Raw genomic sequence first — 18,510 nt, forward strand, 5'->3', positions numbered from 1 at the left:
TCCCTAACTGTGCTTACAGCGGTAGGGCCCTCTTCCTCCCTCAGAGGTGAGCCGCGTGGTGGGCGATTCTTTCTTTCTCGTCTGCTTCAAATATTCCTTTTGCGTTCGCTTTCAATTTTGCTTCCTATTTTGCTGTTGCGTGTCTCTCCCCCTATCGCTTGGCACCTGTCTTTCCTTTTCCCCGTCGCGTGCTCTTTTTATCTTTCCTACGCGCTTTCGCCCACCTTCTATGTCGCTCGTGTTGATGTGTACTATCTGCTTGCGTGCGGATGTTGCGTCTTCCACGAGCATATACACTTGCAAGTTATGCCTTTCCTCTTTCGGGGGGCCTCCTTTTTTTTTTGAGGGGAAACCTTCGGCCTTAAGTTTACTTCAACTTTCCTTGTCTATGGCATCCGTTAAATTTTCTCCACTGAAGAGTGTTATGTTGTACGTTGTTCGCGCCGTGAATACGTGTGTTTGACCCTACTTTTGGGCCTACTCTTCCGCGTCTGGACCAAGCGCGCCCGCTTGGGTATCCCCCCACGCAGGCGCATGTAGGTACACTTATTTCAGCAAAGGAAGCGTCAGGGGGTAAAGGAAAAAATGGGTCAGTTTTTTTTTTTTTTACCTCCCCAGTTACACATACGTGTCAACCGAGTGGTAGCTACTGCGAGGCTTCCCAAAAAATGACAAAAGAAAAAAAAAGAAAACTATCTTAACTACGATCTGGTGGGAAACAATTTATGAGGTTGAAAAAAATTGCGAAAGGGCTTCACAGTTCTACATTCGCGAATTTACGTAAAGGTAAGGAAAATAGCAATATGCATTTGCTTTCTCATATGCATACAAGCATACAAAACGTATGGACGTTTTTTCCCTTTTTTCTTTTTCCATCGCCCGCAGAACGTTTTGCTCACTTTTTCCTGTTCTGATGTTGTGGCGCCGCATACCCCACACACACGGAAACCTGGGTCTCCTCGATCTCGCCCGATGAGCTGCAAACTGGGACCGTTGCAAATGTTGTATGTGGGCTTCAGCACAGTGAGCGGTAAAGGAGGTAGCCAAACGGAAAAAAAAAAATAATAAAAGTAAAACATAATATAATAGTAACCGTAACAGTGGTGATGAAAAAAAAGAGTAATAACAAATGGCTGTTTTTTTTTTTTTTTTTGAAAAATTATGACCCGGTCAGAATGTTTTCCCGCAAGGTGTTCATCGCCCCCCGTGGCATTCACCACTTCGCGGGTTTTCTTCACTTCTTTCTTTGTGCAAGCCCCCCACTTGTTCTCAGATTACTCGATTTGCACTTTCCACAAAGGCGTCGTAGAATTTATTCCGCTCAAAAAACTTCACAAAAAAAGGGTTACAGAAGCCGCCTCCCCCCCCGGTGGAATAAAGAAAGAGAGTCGCCTGACTTGTTAAGGTAAAAAGGTGTACGTAAAATTCCCCCCCGGGTTGCACCTTGTATATTTTTTTCATCTCACATTTACCTTGCTTTAATTCGTAACAAAATATTTTGCACAAATTGTAGGAGATGTGGTGGCCTTTGGGGACACGCGTCTTTTTTTCGCTCTCCAGGAAGGGGAGATTTTCCTGCACATAGGTTAGGAGATCCTCCAAAAAGTGAATTGTCCTTTCTATTAACATATTTTTAATTACATCATTTTTGCACACGTTGAGAAAGTACACCCGACTTCTTGAGTGGGCCCATTTTTGATGATCCTTCGAAAAAATATTCACGGCAAAGGTTATGTGTCCATTCACCAAATGGACCAGATATTTCAGGGAAACTTTGTGGGTACGGCTATGACTCCCCCGTCGAAGTGACTCCTCAAGGGGTCGTTTCTCACGTGGGGACTTCTCCAGTCGGAAGAAACTTCTCACCACCTTGTTATTCACCTTGACCCCACTAACATGGCGCAGCCTTCCCCTTCCTGTACACCCACTGGGGATGTTAAAAATAGAGAAATTTTTATTAACACGCTTCTTCTTGCATATATGGTGTAACAATCTTTGCACTTCCTCTCCGTTGAGGCTGCGTGGTGGGTCATCCAGATCATGCTGACTGGTAGTTATTATGCCTCCCCGGTGAGAGGATGCTTCCCTTACAGCACAGAGAACCCCCTTTGCGTCCTCCTCGAATTGGCTCACTATTCCCAGTAGTTCTTCCCTGTGTGCGTTCACATTCAAAAGGGCCTTCCTTCCGACGTAGAGTCTGTCAGCCATTCTATCCATCAGCGCTGGGCCCAATATGCGGGCCGTCTTTTTCATGTTTCGCAGTTTGAAGAAGTTGGCGTAATCGTCTTTTTCTGCGTGTGCCCCTTCGCTGCGTTGCTCCGTACGTGAGTTGGCATGGTTGGAAGCGTTGGAAGCGTTGGCAGCGTTGACATCATTGGCAGTGTTAGCAGCGTTAGCCGCGTTAGTATCTGTCGCTCTGCCAGCAGAAAGAACCTCCTCGTAGTCCACTCCCCTGTCTCGAACCCCCTCAGGAGTGGCTTCTGTGCCCCCCGAGAAATTCCCATTCATGCACACGGGCCTCAAAATAAACGAACTGATGAGCCTTCCTTTTGTCCCTCGCGCTCCTCCTTCCAAGGTGTGCGCTTTGTTATTCATTTCTTCACCCGTATGAGCACCCTTTTTGTCGCGCTTGAGGACCCCCATGCAGTTTCGAACATGCAGATAAATTTTTTTCTTCCACTTTTCTCTTTTAATTTGTTTGATAAGTTCGTCGAACCGGCTCGGAGGCAGCGCTTCGGGGGGGGTCACTTCTTTGCACGTCGCTTCTTCCCATGCCGTCTTTCTCCCCTCTTTGGGCGCCCCCCTTCTCCCTCTGACACTGTTGAGCCACGTTCGGCACAACTTTCCAGTCACGTACAGGTAAAAATATAGAAGCACTTTATGCATTTTTAGGAGGAAGAGGAATTCTCCCTCCTTCAGCAAGATCCTCCGTATGGCTTTCTTCCTTCTCCTTCTTAATCGTTGCAGCCCTTCCATGTGTGGAGGGAGGTGCGCAAGGGAAAGTTGACCAAGACCATGGCGCTTCTCCTGAGTGGAGATATCCCCACGGGTGCAGCCCCCCTCCTGCGCGTAACAAACGTAAAGGTAGGGAAAAGCTACAACCACGTGGTGAACGTGTCTTAACATATGGAGGAGATCCAAATTGGCAAGCTTCTCCATTTTATGAGTAAGGCTAAACAAAAGGAGGCATACTCTCCTGATCATTTTGAAGATTCTTCCTCTGGTGGATAAAATTTGGAAGGGACAAAGTGACTGAACGGATTGAAAAGTATTCCTCTCTGGGCTCTTCGTTCCTCTATTTTTATCATTGCTATTCCAGGGGGAGGGCTGAGTAAACCCAGTTGGGCATTCCACTAGTGGACCATTTGTACCATTCCATTTGGTGCTAATTACCGATGGGAAATCCTTCCTAAGGAAGTATACACATATGCACTCTCTCCTTTTCGTCCACCTTATGGACGTCCTAAATTGTCTACACCAGTTTAACACATCAGTCACATTTGCGCATACCTTCTCGAGTCTCCTTTGAGCAAAATGGATATCCACTTTGGGGTTAAAGTGGCTGCACTGGGTTAGAATGGGCCCTATTTTTTGAAGCAGGTTGGGAATGCCCTGTGTGGGGTTCTTTGGGCGCCTTCTTTGGGGACCTCCTGAGAGCTCTTCTGGGGAGTGCTCTCCCTTTGTTAGGAAAAAATTATCCCCAATGTCGTAAAACGTGTAGGAGTAAATTTGTTGTTCCTTCTGGACTTCTTTACCAAAGCGATGGAAATTTATGTACCCCTTGAGAGTCCTGTTCGCCAGATATTTTTGGAGCTTCCTAATTGACTTTTTCTTCTTGTTATACATAGCTCCAATCGAAAGGGACAGTTCCTCCAAGAAGGGGGTAATCACTTGGGGGGGGGTAGCCCCTTCCTTGTCCCGACCGCATGAAGTTCGCGTATTGCACTTGCGATAGCCACTCGACAGACAGACAAATTGCAAGTGGTCTCCGTTAAGGACCCCCAAAATGGGAGAAGCAAAAATAAAGAAGCACTTACTCATTTTGTGGAAGGTTAAAAAGATATGCTTTCCCTTTTCCATTTTGGATGTATAAATGTATATGCGGCAATTTGGTACCGTTAACAAGTGGCAGATTTGTTCTGATGAGTTGGTTCCTTTTTGGGGGGGGCGATGGTGGAACGTGTATTTTTTTTGGCGACAAAATTTGAGCCATCTTGTTTGCCTTCCGGATAGGAGAGGCATAACCCATGAGTTGACCTCATCCCTCTCATTACGAATATCACCATCGCTGTATCCCTCGGGATGATCATGTATCTTTTCCGGAGGGAAGTCCCTTTTGGAGTGGGACACCTTACCCGTTACATCGTTCTGCAAATCAACGGTATTGAGTCTTCTACCGGGGTGGGAATTTCCACTTATGCCTTTTGTCTCTCTTCTTTTGCTGCTCCTTCCATGGGGAGTGACCAAAATGGAGCCCTCTCCCCGCTCATCCTGACCCCTGTGCTGCTCTTCCATAGCAGTGGAATTCGAATCAAAACCAATCTGCGAATGGTTAAGTGATGCACTGACTAGAGAGTTCAAAAATTGCGAAAGAGTCACCTTTCGATGGCTCCTGTAGTGAACTAACAACAGGTATCGATCGACGAACTTTTTGTAGTCCCCTTTTTGGGGTGGTTCCCTTTTCGACTTTGCCGCTCCTCCTATTCCTGTTTCGCAGCATGTGGCTCCCCCCTGCACGTTGGCCAACTGAGCGAGGGAAGAATTCCCCCCATTTGTGGACCCCACATCGGTGAGAGGCCCATCGGTGCACCCTCCGCTGATCCTTTCCTTCTCTCTTTCGTCTGTGCCACCCCTCTCTGCTGCCGCCACATCGTAGAGAAACACTATGAGGGGCGAGAGTGACCCCTCTGCTGCCCTCCTCAGTGGTTCTTTCTTCACATAATGCGTAATTTTTAGGAAAATAAAAAAGTCTTTCTCTCTGCTAATCAGTTGGAATGCCGTTTCGGAGGGGATGCTCCTATCAGTCCAGCTGACGACGAGTTGTTTGCTTCCCTTCCCAATGTGTACTCTTCTTTTAACACAACAGAGTGGGAAGGGGTTACGTTCACCATACCTCCTTGCCCCCCTGGAGTGACAAAATGTATCATACACTATTTTTCCTACATATTTTGATTCTATTTGGCTGTATAGAATTCCTTTTTTTTTCACACCTCCGTTTGTCTCTTTCTCCGATTGGAGGAGGGAGGATAGTACCAGCTGGATTATGGAGTACCCCTTCAGTCTTTGCAGCTCTTCTCGTAACTTGTCCTTAAGCACCTTTTTATCCTTCTCTAGGTTCATCATTTCAGTGCCATCTTCTGAAGCGCTCTTTTGAAGTGTTCTTTGAAAACTGCTGGGGGATGGAGGCAACCAACCCGACTATATTATGTATAGGTATATCCGACCGGCATGGGCATCATTATACGTGTATGGTGAATGCATTATGCGTTACGGCACAGTTGACTAATTTTTTTTTTCCTTCCCCTGTTATGGAGGCCATAACGACTTCTACGCGGATAATCGAAATGGCTAGACTTTTAGGCAACTTTTGGGGGACCCGTTTTTTTTTTTTTTTTGAGATGAAGGCCATCGCAAACGGAAACGCCGCGTCACTCTTGCAATCCCATTGCAACCTTTTCGACACGCAGCCCTATGTACGTGGGGCTGCATATAACAGAAAGGGCGTATAGCGCACTTCTCCGCGATGCAAAAAAAAAGGCTTTCCACGGTTGACGCGTTTCCGAACGGGTTAGCCCCAGAAAAGAGTGTTCCTCGTTGCGAACTTTCACGTATCACGGATGTACAATTGGGGGAAGCACGCATAAAATAAAAGCGACGTTGGGGTAGGCCAAACGAAGTACTTCTATGCAGTGTGTAAACCAACCGGTGCGGGAGGTCCACGTGGGATTGTCTTCCTGGGAGAGAAGGGGGCGGCGAAAGCTTCTGACACTAGCCCGTGTTCTGCATCCCCGCGGCTATCGCCTTGATGGACACTATGAGGGCATCATTCAGGGAGGTGTAATCAATGTAGGTCTTCGTCACCTCGTCATACGTGCAATCGTTCGTTTTGTATGCACTCCTCCCACGGGACAGACCCATATCCGGTAAATCGTCAAAAAAAAAGTCATTTTCTCCCTCACTTTGTAGGTAGGCGGAGGAGTATGACTCGAGAAGGGGATGGAACTTTGGGTTTTTAATTAATTTGCTTTTTTTCCTGCTCAAGTAGGAGTAGATGCGCTTGCTGCTGCTCCCTCTGATGGGACTTTCATATTGGCTATCCAGCTCATCCTTCGACGCTGAATTGGTTAACTTGTTGTCTGCCTCACTTTCGTGCCCCTTCATCGGGTGAGCGCTTCGGCTAGGCATTGGTTCCTCTCCGGTTGGGGTATCGCTATTCTTCTTAGATCGATCTGTTTCATGTGATAGCTCCCACTCGCGATGCCTCTCCCGCAGTCGCTTAAGCGCCTGAATCTGAATCAAGTTGCAGACGGCGACCCATTTGGTCCTGCTCTCGATGGAGCGCTTCGTCAGTATGTCGTTGTCACAGAAGCTCTTCTCGTTGGTAACGAGAGCAGTCAGTTCCATGGCCTTCTTCAATTTCTCCCTCAGCATGGTTCCAATGTATTTTAGCTCGTCGGGGACCAGAATGTCATACTCTTCAGCTATTTGCAAGCTCGCTTTGGCCATAACCATGCTGATTAGGTTGAAGAAGCTGGTGCAGAAAGGCCAGTTTCGGTACATATCCTGCAAGAGGCCTAATTTTCCCTTTGCTATGAGGTGATCATACAGCTTTTCTATGCCAAGCCAAACGGGAAGGTGTATTCGGTTCTGTGTCCAGGAGAAGACCCAAGGGATTGCTCTAAGCGATTCTACATTTCCTTGTTTTCTCTTGGATGGTCTTGATCCCAAATTGAGCTTCCCTATTTCGATCTGCGGAGTTGCACATCTGAAGTAATTCACAAAATCGTTATTTTCGTAGACGACGTGTCTGTACTCTTTTGTTGTCAGTTGGCTCATTTCGTCCATCAGCTCTCTCCATTCGTCTTTCACCATGACTGTGTTTTTTAAGAGGGAGCATTTGAGGAGTGCGCTCATATACGTCTCTATCGATCGTAGCATCATTCCCTTTAGGCAGAAATCCTGCGTGATGACTTCCCCCTGTATGGTCACCCTAAGGTAGTTCTTTATCGTATTGATTGGTTGAGAGAGGATGGCTAAATGCTGTGGTCCTCCTCCCCTGCTGACGCTACCACCTCTGCCATGGAAGAAGCGGACCTCCACAGAGTACTTCTTTCCTATGTGTACGAGTTTCTCCTGTGCTTTGAATAACTCCCAGGCAGAGGTGAATCTGCCTCCATCTTTGCCCGAATCGGAGTAGCCAATCATAATTTCTTGCTTGTTATCAAAGTGGGTTCTCAAATGGGTTCTATACCATGGGTTCTTAATTAAGTTTTCCAAAATGGTGCAAGACATCTGGAGAGACTGTATCGTTTCTAAGAGGGGGACAACCCTCTGTGTTTTTCTCTGTGCATTTTTTTTCAGCTCCTTCTGAAATACCTCCACTAGTAAGATGTCCGATGCGTGATTACACATGGAGACAATGTATGCTCCTAGTGCACTCTCCTCAATTTGAGAACACACATCAAACGTTTTTATCACGTTTAGGAAATCACTAGGAACGTCTTGTTCCTGCTCTATATTGTTCGGTATTAATGGTCTGCTGGATTGGAGAATATCTGTAAGGAAGTCGATTTTTTCCTCCTCAGATAGGAGGGAGTACTTCCCACTTTGTAGCTTCTCACAGATGTAATCCATGGCCTGAATGTGCTTCTCCGATTCTTGTCTAATGTCCAGCTTCATCAAGTGCAGACCAAATATCTTGACATTTCGAATGACATCTTTTAGGTACCCCTCAGCAATGAGAGCATTTCCAGAATCGGACAGACTTCTATAACATTCCATAAGGATCTCCTCAAATTCTTCTGAGCAGTTAAACATTAGCCTTTCGAAATTGGTATCCACAGGTTGGTGCGAAATGAGAGACTTATACACTTGGACGGTACTCTTTAGCTTAGCCCAGACAACTAGAAGGGCTCTCCTATATATTTCGCTTTTGTTAGATTTCGAAAATGGAGAAAACCAGTGGAACTTCTGCGCCAGGTATTTCCTATCTTGGTCAAAAATGTATTGAGAGACCTCATCTTCGAGGTGCTTCACATACGTCTTAAAATGTTGAGTGCAATGGTGTAGAGTCAAATCTCTAATCAACTTTTCCACCATCGGAATGAATAGCTCACAGCCCCTTATCTTGTTCATATAACAAACGTACCTCGTCGTTTCGGGGAGAACGAATGGATTCCCATCTCGGTCTCCTCCTGCCCATGAAGAGAAGAGACAAATTTTTGACTCTAACTTAACTGGAGGTAAATTATACTCGTAAAAAACGTTATCTATGTATCTGATAATGTTTGGGATGCGGTAGAAGATGCAATTCTCCACTATGTCGACTAGAGAAATGGCTTCATCGATGGGGGTAGGTTTAATCCTTCGGATGACATCTGTCTTCCATGCGGTTAGCAAATACGTTTTCAAGTTATCATACAGGATTTTTTTCTTGTACAATTCTTTATCTGTATTGTCCAGCTTTAATAACAATTCGGCTAGCTGTATGTAGTTTTTCAGGAGGGACGTCCGAATGGCTTGTGTTGGATGGGTCGTCAATACGAAGTCTATTGTCTGATTACACAGTTGCTCATAAATTTGGCTGATGTCAAAACCGCTCTTTATCAGCATGTCGAATGTTCCCTTTAGCGTCTCATACACTGATCCGTATATTCTTTCGTTCGGAGTGAAGGACATATCGAAGGCCTTTCTCCTCCTTCCTCTATGAGCCCATTCTGCAAAATTGGACAAAATACACATGTGGCCAAATGCATTCACAATGGTGCCGAGGTATTCATCATCTAAATTGTAAATGGAGTCTTTTAAGGAGTTAAAATTTTCCTGCGTTTGATTTTCACTGTACTTTTCTGACATGTCGTGAATCGTACATAACGTCTCAAATAACTTATTTGGGAGGTTATCCTTCAGCATGTCGAAGAGCAGGAAGTCCAATGCTTTGATGTCATCCTTCAGAGGCTTTATAAAATCCACTGCGTTTTTCGTCTCCACCATTTTTCCTTCGATTAGAAGCTTCAGTTTTCGCTCCCCGCGGCGGTCTCCCCCGTCGGGGTCATCTCGCTGGTCATGCTGCAAATCACGCTGCGGGGAATGCTTCGGATCATCGCTGTCCCCCTGGGGGCATCCCCCCTTGACGTTCCCCTGGTCCTCCATTTGTGGCCAGGTGCTCTCAAAACGGCGTCGCCTCGAAGGGCACCCACAGGTTGGAAGCCACGCAGGGATTCGGTTGTTCCCAGTTGGTTCAATAAGTGGCAATAGCGACTGCGGTGGGATTGCGGTGGGACTACTATAGGAACCGCGATATGGACTTCGATAGGACCGCGATAGGGACTGCGACGGGACGGTGGGTGCCCTCTTGCGGAGCGCGTCTTCCCTCTGAGGAGAAGCCAAATGTGTAACGCGGAACGGCTAAGTCACGCACAGGGGGGCGCTTAAAAAGGAGAGGCGGTCGCGCCAAAGGGGGCTCCTCACGAGACGTGTTCGAAGTGCGCTCCAAAAATGCGACGCTCGCGTGGATCTTCAAACGGCCGACAATACAGAGAAGCACAGAAGATTTTCACTGAGCTTTGCCAGTACATGTGGGAGATGATCTTCCTACGCGGGTGAGAACTTCGAGGAGGGCTAATCAACAAAGGGTAATCAATGAGCGGGCCTCCTCCCGAAATGTATCTACTCACCCACGCACATTTATCAGGCGTCCAAGGGAAAGGCCGAAAGGAACAAGGAAAATAGCAAGGAAAATGCGATCAACGTGTTGAATTTAAAAAAAGGAAGCCAGCGGATCGAAAAAAGGTGCATACATTTGGGGCACATTTGGATCCTCTTCTTCCTTTCGTCGGAACGGAGCTCCTTAAGGGGGTTATCCATTTGTCTTCTTAATTTGGGGAATGCATGTCGTATTAACAGGAACGGAGTGTTCCTTCTCGTCAGCAGAAAGCGGGGGTGGGAAACTGAGCGCTGAGGAAGTGACCAAGGCAAGGATTCTCCCCAACATGGAAATACGGAAAACATGTTGTGACCGAAGAGCGCCGATATGGCCAAGTACACAAAACGGGGAAGAAGTAAAAAGTAAAGACGCAGAGCACCTGCATTGGTGTTGTGGAGAAAGAAAAAAAAAAGAAAAGGCAGCCGAGGAGATCTACACCTGCAGTAAAAGTGGAGCAGACGAAGGAAAACGCTCCCCTTTTTTTTCCAGTATAAACCGTTTTGGTAAAATGTCCATGTGTTCCTTTGGCGCTCTCTTTTTTTTTCCTACACATGTGAAACAATCCAAATGGAGGTAAAAATAGCTACGCGGTGGGAATAAACTTCGGAGGGGAGTTAAACGCAAGGGGGCGTACTGCGAAAGGGGGAAGCTGCCAGAAGGGCCGGGTTTGTAGGCAAAACTTATCGAGCCAAAGGGAGGGGGGGAAAAATGTAATATATTATATGTAGGCATATAAAGACGCCCTTATTTTTTTACACTATGGTGGGAATTTCCATCGAGCGTATTGGCGAAAAATCGTCGTTTCGCCATGCTGCCAAAGAAGAGCTTCGATTCTTTCCTCGCACATATTGGCATGTAGATATATATGTGTATTTTTATTTTTTTTGACAAAATTGACATGTAGTCATCCCCCGCCAATCGCCCGAGTGAGGAAGAACACACACATGTATGTTCAGGCATATGTGATTATTCAGGAGGCTGAGAATTGTAGGGGTGAGTACAGCGGTTTGCCCAGATTTTTTTTTTTTTTCTGAACATTCGAAAAAACCACGCCAGGAAAAATCCCGGCGAGTAATGCTACACCAAGCGAGAGAAGGCCTTTTTCACCCCCCTGCCATGGAGACTCTTCTACGAAGGTGTTAAAACAAAACGCACAATTTTATCGCCTCTGCGGAAAGCTCCTTTTTTTTTTTTTAACTCCCTTTCTCCACGCACATATTCATACCGTTTCCATTTTGCGAGAGCTATTCGCTCAGTTTGGCGACATGTCCGTAAAACCATTCGCTCGGTACAGACATAACCCGCATAATGAACATGTCAAATTTGATTCCAAATGTGTCTTAACATGGTGTGAAAGGTAGGGTCAGCATTCCACTCAGTTTTGTCTAACTCGTTCTGGGCATGTCACCAAAAGGGTGTACCATCAGAGGGGTTCTTTTTCTCACCCCATTTTTTTGCCTCCCTGGTTTGGCCAAGAAGTACATTTTCGTTTTGCCACCAAGTTCACTTTGGTTTGGCCAAGAATCTCATTTTCGTTTTTCATCTGTACAGGGACACTTTATTATCTCACTTTGTTCACTTACACGCGGCACCTTGGTCTGTCTCTTCTCTTTCCCCACAAGAGCTCTTTTTGTATGCATTCAAACGTTATAACTTCATTCCGTCTGTTCATTCGGCCTCTTTGTGCCCACTCTTTTGTTCACTCTCTTTTGAGCGCCTCAAGTTGAATTAAATCAACTCAAGAACATGTGCGCGGAAGAGAGAGAAAAAAAAAAACCTCCATCCTGCCGTCACGACAGGACTAGCTACTAATTGCAAAGCACAACGTCGCACAGTAATCTGCCCTTTGCGTCTCCCTACGCAGAAGTAACATTCTTGCCTCCCTTCCAGACCCCCCAAAGATGAAGTTCAACGAACAGGAGTTAACCTTTTTGCGAACGAACCATATCGGCATATCGAAAGAAGACAATTACCTGAGGTCAATTTTGCTGCATAAGTTGAGGCGGAGTTGCAAGTTTACCCATCCGAGGTGTGCAGACAGCATTCTCAAGGATGTGTGCGCAGAGCACTCGTCCGCATGGGTTAGGAGTTTTAGAAGTTAATCCCTCAGTGCGTTACGTTTGGCTCGCTAACGGTCAGGCAACCAACAGAAAAATAGAGCAGCATAAAATGAGCAAATGGGCAAGCAAATAAAAAGAAGATGAATAAACAGAGGTAGGTAAGTTAAAAAAAGGGGAAGGTACATCACCCCAAAGGGATTTTATTTTTTCCTGTTATGTTAGCAAATATGCTAGTGCTGTAAAGGCTTCTCCCTTCTTCTCGTCTACTGCACATGGCGCACCTGCAACGTGAAGAAGCAGAAAGGGGGGGGTATAACCCTCTTTGTGCTGTCAAATTGGGGTCATTTCTCATTTTTTTTAAAAATCCCCTTCATCTCAATCGTTCTGGCGAGTAACGTCTTTCCCACGTACAATTCAATTGTGTACACACAGCAAATGTGTGTTCACCTGCGCCAGTTGTGACGATAATTTTTTGTTAAACTAAACAGCCTCTTAACCTTTTTGCGTAAATGGAGTGGCTACTCTTCGGTCTGAGTGAGCCGTTTGGAGGGGTCCTTTCGAGGGAGTCCTTTCGGGAGAGTCCTTTCGGCGGAGTCCTTTCGACGGAGTCCTTTCAGCGGAGTCGTTCCGGTGTGTGGGGGGGGATCTCAGGATGCCCATTTTATCTGCCGTGCGAGGCGTCGTGAGGACCCCTTACAACACATATTTGTTCATGTAGGAAGAAGTGTACGTAATTGGGCAGCATGGGAAGAACGAGAGGTACAGTTCGTCATCCGAAATGGGAAAGACTCCACCTGCGATGAAACATTTGCTTTCTTTATAGGTATGACGTTGTTCTTGTTTTCGTTTTGGCAGCTCGGTGGCTGTGCTAATATTTAAAAGGGAGACTCTCTCTCCGTCATGCCCCTGTAGACGTGCACGGATGAACATATCACTGTAGAATCCCCGCGCGATGACCACAAAGCAACGGGGAAAACGAGAAGAAATTGCTGACTGGTCTTTTCGCATTCGTTCGCTCATTGCATTGCATGTGAAGCAGAGAATTTCTGCTTTGCTCGTTTCATTCCCGATGGTTGCTATACATGTACCAAAAATGAAGCAAAAAAAAGAAAAAGAAAATAAATAAACCCCAAAGTGAGAATAAAAAATGGCATGAGACGACACAAAAATGAATAACTCCGTTACCCATCCCACTTGCGTGAAACGTTTCGCAATTTTCGAGTCGAGTTTCTATTTTTTTCTTTTTTTTTATCCTCCCCAAGGGCTTTCCTCAAACTCTGCATAACTCCCTTAGTCATTGGTGAAGGATTTAACGACATGGCAGTACACATATTATATATGCTTCCTGTTTGCCCTTCGTTTCTCATATCATTGCCTCATCACCCCACCCCAGTTTAGATACATACACAAAAACAAATTTTTGCATAACACGCCACGACTTTTCCCTTGGTCGATGATTTCGGCAAAAATTTGGAAATTCATTCCGTTTTTTTTTAAATTATTCTTTTTTTTGAAATTTACTATTTTTTTCAAATTTCCCCTTTTTTTTGAAGATTCCACTTTTTTTATTTTTGCTTTAATCGCATGGCTATTTTTGCCGCATTTGTTTCGTATGTTTTTCTCATCTGGACGTATTTTTGTTACTCTGCTTCAGTTCGCTCGTTTGTTTCTCTCTTTTGTATTTTTTCTTCGCCGTTGGTTCCCCCCCATTGATGCTTCTGCTGCTCGCTTGGCCAAAAACATGAAGAGAAAATGCTGTGAGCCTGCACATTATTCCCCCCCAAGCTGCGTACCCAACCTGAGGAGCTACGAGTTGGCTCCTTTACAGACCACGTCGCACTCTGAGGAGGCAAAGGAAGGAAGAACGCATCCCAGAAGGGGAAAACCGGTCACCAGTTGGCACACGCCCTTACCATTAAACAATCGTACAGTCATACGATCATACTATCATACGATAATACGACTATACACCCACACCCCCGCACAGGGAATGCGCTATACGCACCACCTATGCACAGGCGCCGAGCCTCGCTAACCAAAACGCGCAAAAATGAATTACATAGAGAGGAACAAAATAGAGACGATCTATAAGGACGACTACACAGACTTCACCAGACTTAGCGATTTTGAAATTTTCACAAAAGACATCCTAGTGAGTTTAAAAAAACTCAACATTCTGGAGACCAAGAGGAAGTATGAAAAAAAGTACGCATTTGCTAACGCTGAGCAGAGGGACAAACCACTGGCCCCTCTTTCTCTATTCATCACGGTAGACGACACGTGTAATTTTTTAAAAAAATTGATCATAAAAAAGGATTACTGTATAAAATTAAATTATATTTACTACCCTCATAATAAATGCCAAAATGTGATCCCCTTTAATGGGAATGAAAACTCGTACCTTTACAAGAAGAATGTGAATACGGTGAACTCGTTTTATTGTTTGCATGGGAATCTGAATTGCTCCGAGACTGTGCTTTTCCCCGCGAGGACCTTTCCCATACAGCGTTTTTTTTTCGGTAATTTTTTTTTTTTTTTTCTGCCCCTTATCTTACCGATGTGTGTTCCCTCCCACTGATGTGCGTTCCCACTCACCGATGCGTTTTCCACCCCCCGCTCCGCAGTGAATGAATACGTCGAACTCGAAATCCTAGACAGGGGAGTCCCGGAGGAAGAGCAGTACATCATCATAGAGAGCCTCTCCGTCAGTAACTTAATGTTAAACGCGTTGAAGCAAGCCCACAGTGAGTTGGAGATTTCTCTACCCACGTTCGTCGCGGTTGACAAGAATTACTACATATATCATGGACACTTCTACACCAGTGACTATACCTACTTTAAGTGCGTGCACCCGTACAGAACGGTGCACCGTGGGGGCTCCTGGGCGGGAAGCGGCACGACCAGCGTAACTGCCAATGGGGATGTCAGTGCAACTGTCAATGGGACTGCCAACGGGACTACCTGCGCAACTACCGCCGCAACTACCGCCGCACCTTCCAACGGGGTAGCCACCCCGCCCTGCGTTGTACCCGAGAAGGCCAACTACATCTCTGTGTACAAAGGCGCAGGGTTCGAAGTGAACTACAACTCCTTCAAATTCTTCAACTATTTTAAGTGCTTCTCCTACGACCAACTGGTGGCTCTCTTCTCGCTCTTCATTTATTTGTCCAATGTGAGGGGAAAAAATATTTACAAAATAAATGTTTACATAAAAAATATATACCTGATTGATAAGCCGCAGTGCAGCCACGTGCTGAGGGCGATAAACCTGAGGAACAGACAGTTCACCGTTTTGAAGAGGCTGATCAGGGGAAAAAAAGGAAGGGCAGACATAGCAGAAATCTCACAAATCGCACAAATCGCACAAATCGCAGGAAGAGAAAGGAAGAAGGAGAACCAAACATATAGGAGTATTAAACAAATCTACATTTTTAAAAACATGTACAGAAGGGACTCCTACGACAAAGATATTTTCCCGCACATGTACCTAAACCATATTTATAATTATATCAGGAGAAAGAAATTTTATCGACGAAGAATATTTCTTTGTTCCCTTGAGAAGGAGAGGAATGGCTCCCTCGTCAGCAGAGGCGATAATAGTGACGGAACCCCACCCAGGTGGTGCACTCTTAATCGCACAGGAGAAGAGGAACGAAGAATAGCTATTCGTAACTATCTGTTCAGCATGAAAAATGACCTTTTTGGAAAACCAAGTTATTACCAATTTAGCGATTTGAGAAAAGTAAAATTAGTGGATGCCTTGTCTGACGATGCGAGGGTGGAAGATGAGGGGGAGAAGCAGGAGAAGGAGGAAGAGGAGGATGAAGATGACGAAGGGGACAATAATGAGAAGACCCCTCCGGATTATTCCGATTCATCTCTGCTGTTTTACCCCTGCCCATCTGTCACTCAAAATAGCAGTTACCAGTCAAATGGCGAAAATGGGAAATCCAGAAGGAAATCCACCTTCGAAGAAATCAATCGGCTGTACTATAACTTGAGGAGCCATAAGAACTTCCCCAAGAGTGAGCGCAGTCCGTTTGTCTCCATTTATGTCTTAAATTTTATCAACAATATGGAGTATAAGATATTGGGTGGGATGGCCAATGTGAGCGGCGGGGTGGTGAATGTGCACGGCGGGGTGGTCTCTCACAGCGATGGATCCTCCAATCTGAGCGGCAGCCTCGTTTGTGGCAGCCCTGTTCACGTGAGCCCCCACGGAAACGCGCGAAGCACCGACCAGGACAGGAGGAAAAGAAAGCAACAAGTCACGAATGTTTGGAAAATCAGATTCATCAACAACGATAAGTACAAAGGAAAAAACAGCTTCCTCTTAAAGAACATACTTAGGCTGTACTACAACGAATTACTGGAGTTAAAGAAAAAAAGGAATGACATCAGCAAGGAGGGCTGCAATGAGGGAAGCAACGAGGGGGGTAACGAGGGGGGCAACCAGGCCAGCAACCAGGAGAGCAACCACAGCAGCAACGATATAATAACCTCAGTGCAGCATTATCTGATGGAGTTCATGCCACTTAAAAACAAGGACTGGGTTAGGGACAGGGAAATTTCTACCTACAGTTGCTTCAACATAGAGGAGGATTCTACAAGGTACTACATCGACAAAATTCTTAATAACATGTTTAGTAGTAACAAGAGGAAGGTGTATGAGTGGCCTCGGGATCGGGGGGCTACAAGGAAACTGCGGCCAAGGAGGAACGCCCACAATGAGTGCTTCGGTGCCGAGGAGGCGCAGAGCAGCCGCGGGAGCAACTCGAATAATGACGCGGGGGGGATCAGCCAGAGCGGTGATCCAAGTCAGAATGGTAACCCAAGTCAGAGTGGTGACCCAAGTCGGAGCCCCATCGGGGGTGCCAAGCACAGACCCGCCGGGGGAAACCTCTTCGTAAGCAAAATTGACGGAGAGTTGTTCCTGCAGAACACCAATATAGGTTATCACAGCCTGTACCAGAAAGATGCCAAGGAGGTGCACTTCATTTTAAAGAAGGGAGACAACTTCCCCAAGAGAAGGAGGGGCTTCCTCATGTATGAGAGAAAGGGCAGGCAAGGGAGAGACCCCCGGTGTGGCGTGCGGAAAAGGGTGAAAATGAAGGGGCAACAAAGGGGGGACAGCGATGGAGGCGGCGAGAGTGGTCACTGCAGCCATAATGGTGAGAGTGACGGGAGTGGCCGGAGTGGACGTCGGAATCGGCCCCAGAGCAGCGAAACCAAGCTAGAACAACTCGTGAGGGATTTCCTAAAAATTAAGGAAAAGTACTTCCTCTGCCACCACGAGGAGAGGATAACCATTTTGTTTTTTTACCTCATCAGTCACTCCAGCAACTTAAAAACATTTTACTACATATGGAACCAGTTCTTCGATAACATACGAAATAAATACGAGAACAATGAATACATTTTTAACGATAGTATGTTCCTGTCTTATGGTCCCCTGAATGTTTATTCTTACAGCTGCTCTATCCTCTCGCAGTATATAAAGGCGCTAAACATCTCCACTCAGCAATTTAAGATTAACGAAATGAAGAATCATATGAAATTGAAGAAGACGCTAAGTATCTTCTGCAACGATAGCGATAATGCTTTGGGGAAGGACAGCTCCAACCAGGGGAGCGTTTCAAACCATGGGAGCCTTTCCAATATAAATGAGAATGAACCTTTTGTAAGCATCTCTCAGAGTAAGAGCAGCAATAGTTTGAGCGGTTTTTTTAAGAAAAGTACATTTGAGGAAAATGTGTTTTATTCCTGTGAAATGAATGACAGCAGTAGTGTATCCAATCGGAAGTTCAACGGGGTGGGTAATGAAAACAGCTCTCCCAATTTGGAAGTGGAGCACACAAATGGGAGCACGGACTCGATTGCGCGTATTGGCTCTGAGGAGAGAGGAGATGCGAACATCGGCGCGGGTAGCGACGAGAACGTAGGCTCTATCTCCAACCCGAGCAACAACATCAGTAACAATCCCAGTAACACCCCCAGTAACAGCATTAGTAACAACCCTGATGACATCCTCAGTAACAACACGGGTGGCATCTTCAGTAACAACACGGGTGGCATCTTCAGTAACAACACGGGTGACATCCCCGATAACAACCGGAACGACAACACCGCAAATCTGAACACCAACAAATCGCCAAAGCGCAGCAGTGACAACCCAGGAACAGAAAAAAAAAAGGCGAACAAAAAAAGTAGCGTCATTATATCGAATTTTTTCCCCTACCCATTAAACAATATGGAGTTGTTCATAACGAAGAACAACGGAGGAACGAAGGAAGTGAATGACCAGGATGATATGATTACCCTCATACATGAGATCTTAAGAGGCAACAATAAGGATAGCTACACCTATGCCGATTTTACGAGATGGTATAGGAATAATGTAGGCAAATTTAGCTACACCTCCCAAAATGTACTAAAATACTGCTACAGGAGCATAAAGGATAGCTATTTTGTCAATGTAGATGTGGGCTATATAAAGGAGAAATGTAAAGAGATTGATGAGAAATA

General features: G+C 45.7%; 3 protein-coding genes across 3 annotated transcripts in view; 1 reads left to right on the forward strand and 2 right to left on the reverse strand.

The window, feature by feature from the left end:
- Positions 1–1,269: 1,269 nt before the first annotated feature.
- Positions 1,270–5,340, reverse strand: C922_05249 (hypothetical protein; the record flags this gene model as incomplete). Its single annotated transcript, XM_008820821.1, has 1 exon — positions 1,270–5,340. One exon carries the CDS (start codon positions 5,338–5,340, stop codon positions 1,270–1,272), a length of 4,071 nt encoding a protein of 1,356 aa, XP_008819043.1.
- A 648-nt stretch (positions 5,341–5,988) lies between these two features.
- C922_05250 (phosphoenolpyruvate carboxylase) lies at positions 5,989–9,372 on the reverse strand (the record flags this gene model as incomplete). The annotated part of the gene is made up of 1 exon (XM_008820822.1): positions 5,989–9,372. One exon carries the CDS (start codon positions 9,370–9,372, stop codon positions 5,989–5,991), a length of 3,384 nt encoding a protein of 1,127 aa, XP_008819044.1.
- A 4,663-nt stretch (positions 9,373–14,035) lies between these two features.
- Positions 14,036–18,510, forward strand: part of C922_05251 (hypothetical protein) — a gene marked incomplete at both ends in the record, with an annotated part of 6,612 nt that continues 2,137 nt past the window's right edge. Inside the window, 3 exons of the mRNA XM_008820823.1 lie at positions 14,036–14,504; positions 14,610–16,114; positions 16,229–18,488. Coding sequence (XP_008819045.1) covers positions 14,036–14,504; positions 14,610–16,114; positions 16,229–18,488 — 4,234 coding nt within the window. The remainder of the gene's footprint in view (positions 14,505–14,609; positions 16,115–16,228; positions 18,489–18,510) is intronic.

The sequence above is a fragment of the Plasmodium inui genome, assembly GCF_000524495.1.
Source record: "Plasmodium inui San Antonio 1 unplaced genomic scaffold supercont1.48, whole genome shotgun sequence".
Lineage (NCBI taxonomy): Eukaryota > Apicomplexa > Aconoidasida > Haemosporida > Plasmodiidae > Plasmodium > Plasmodium inui.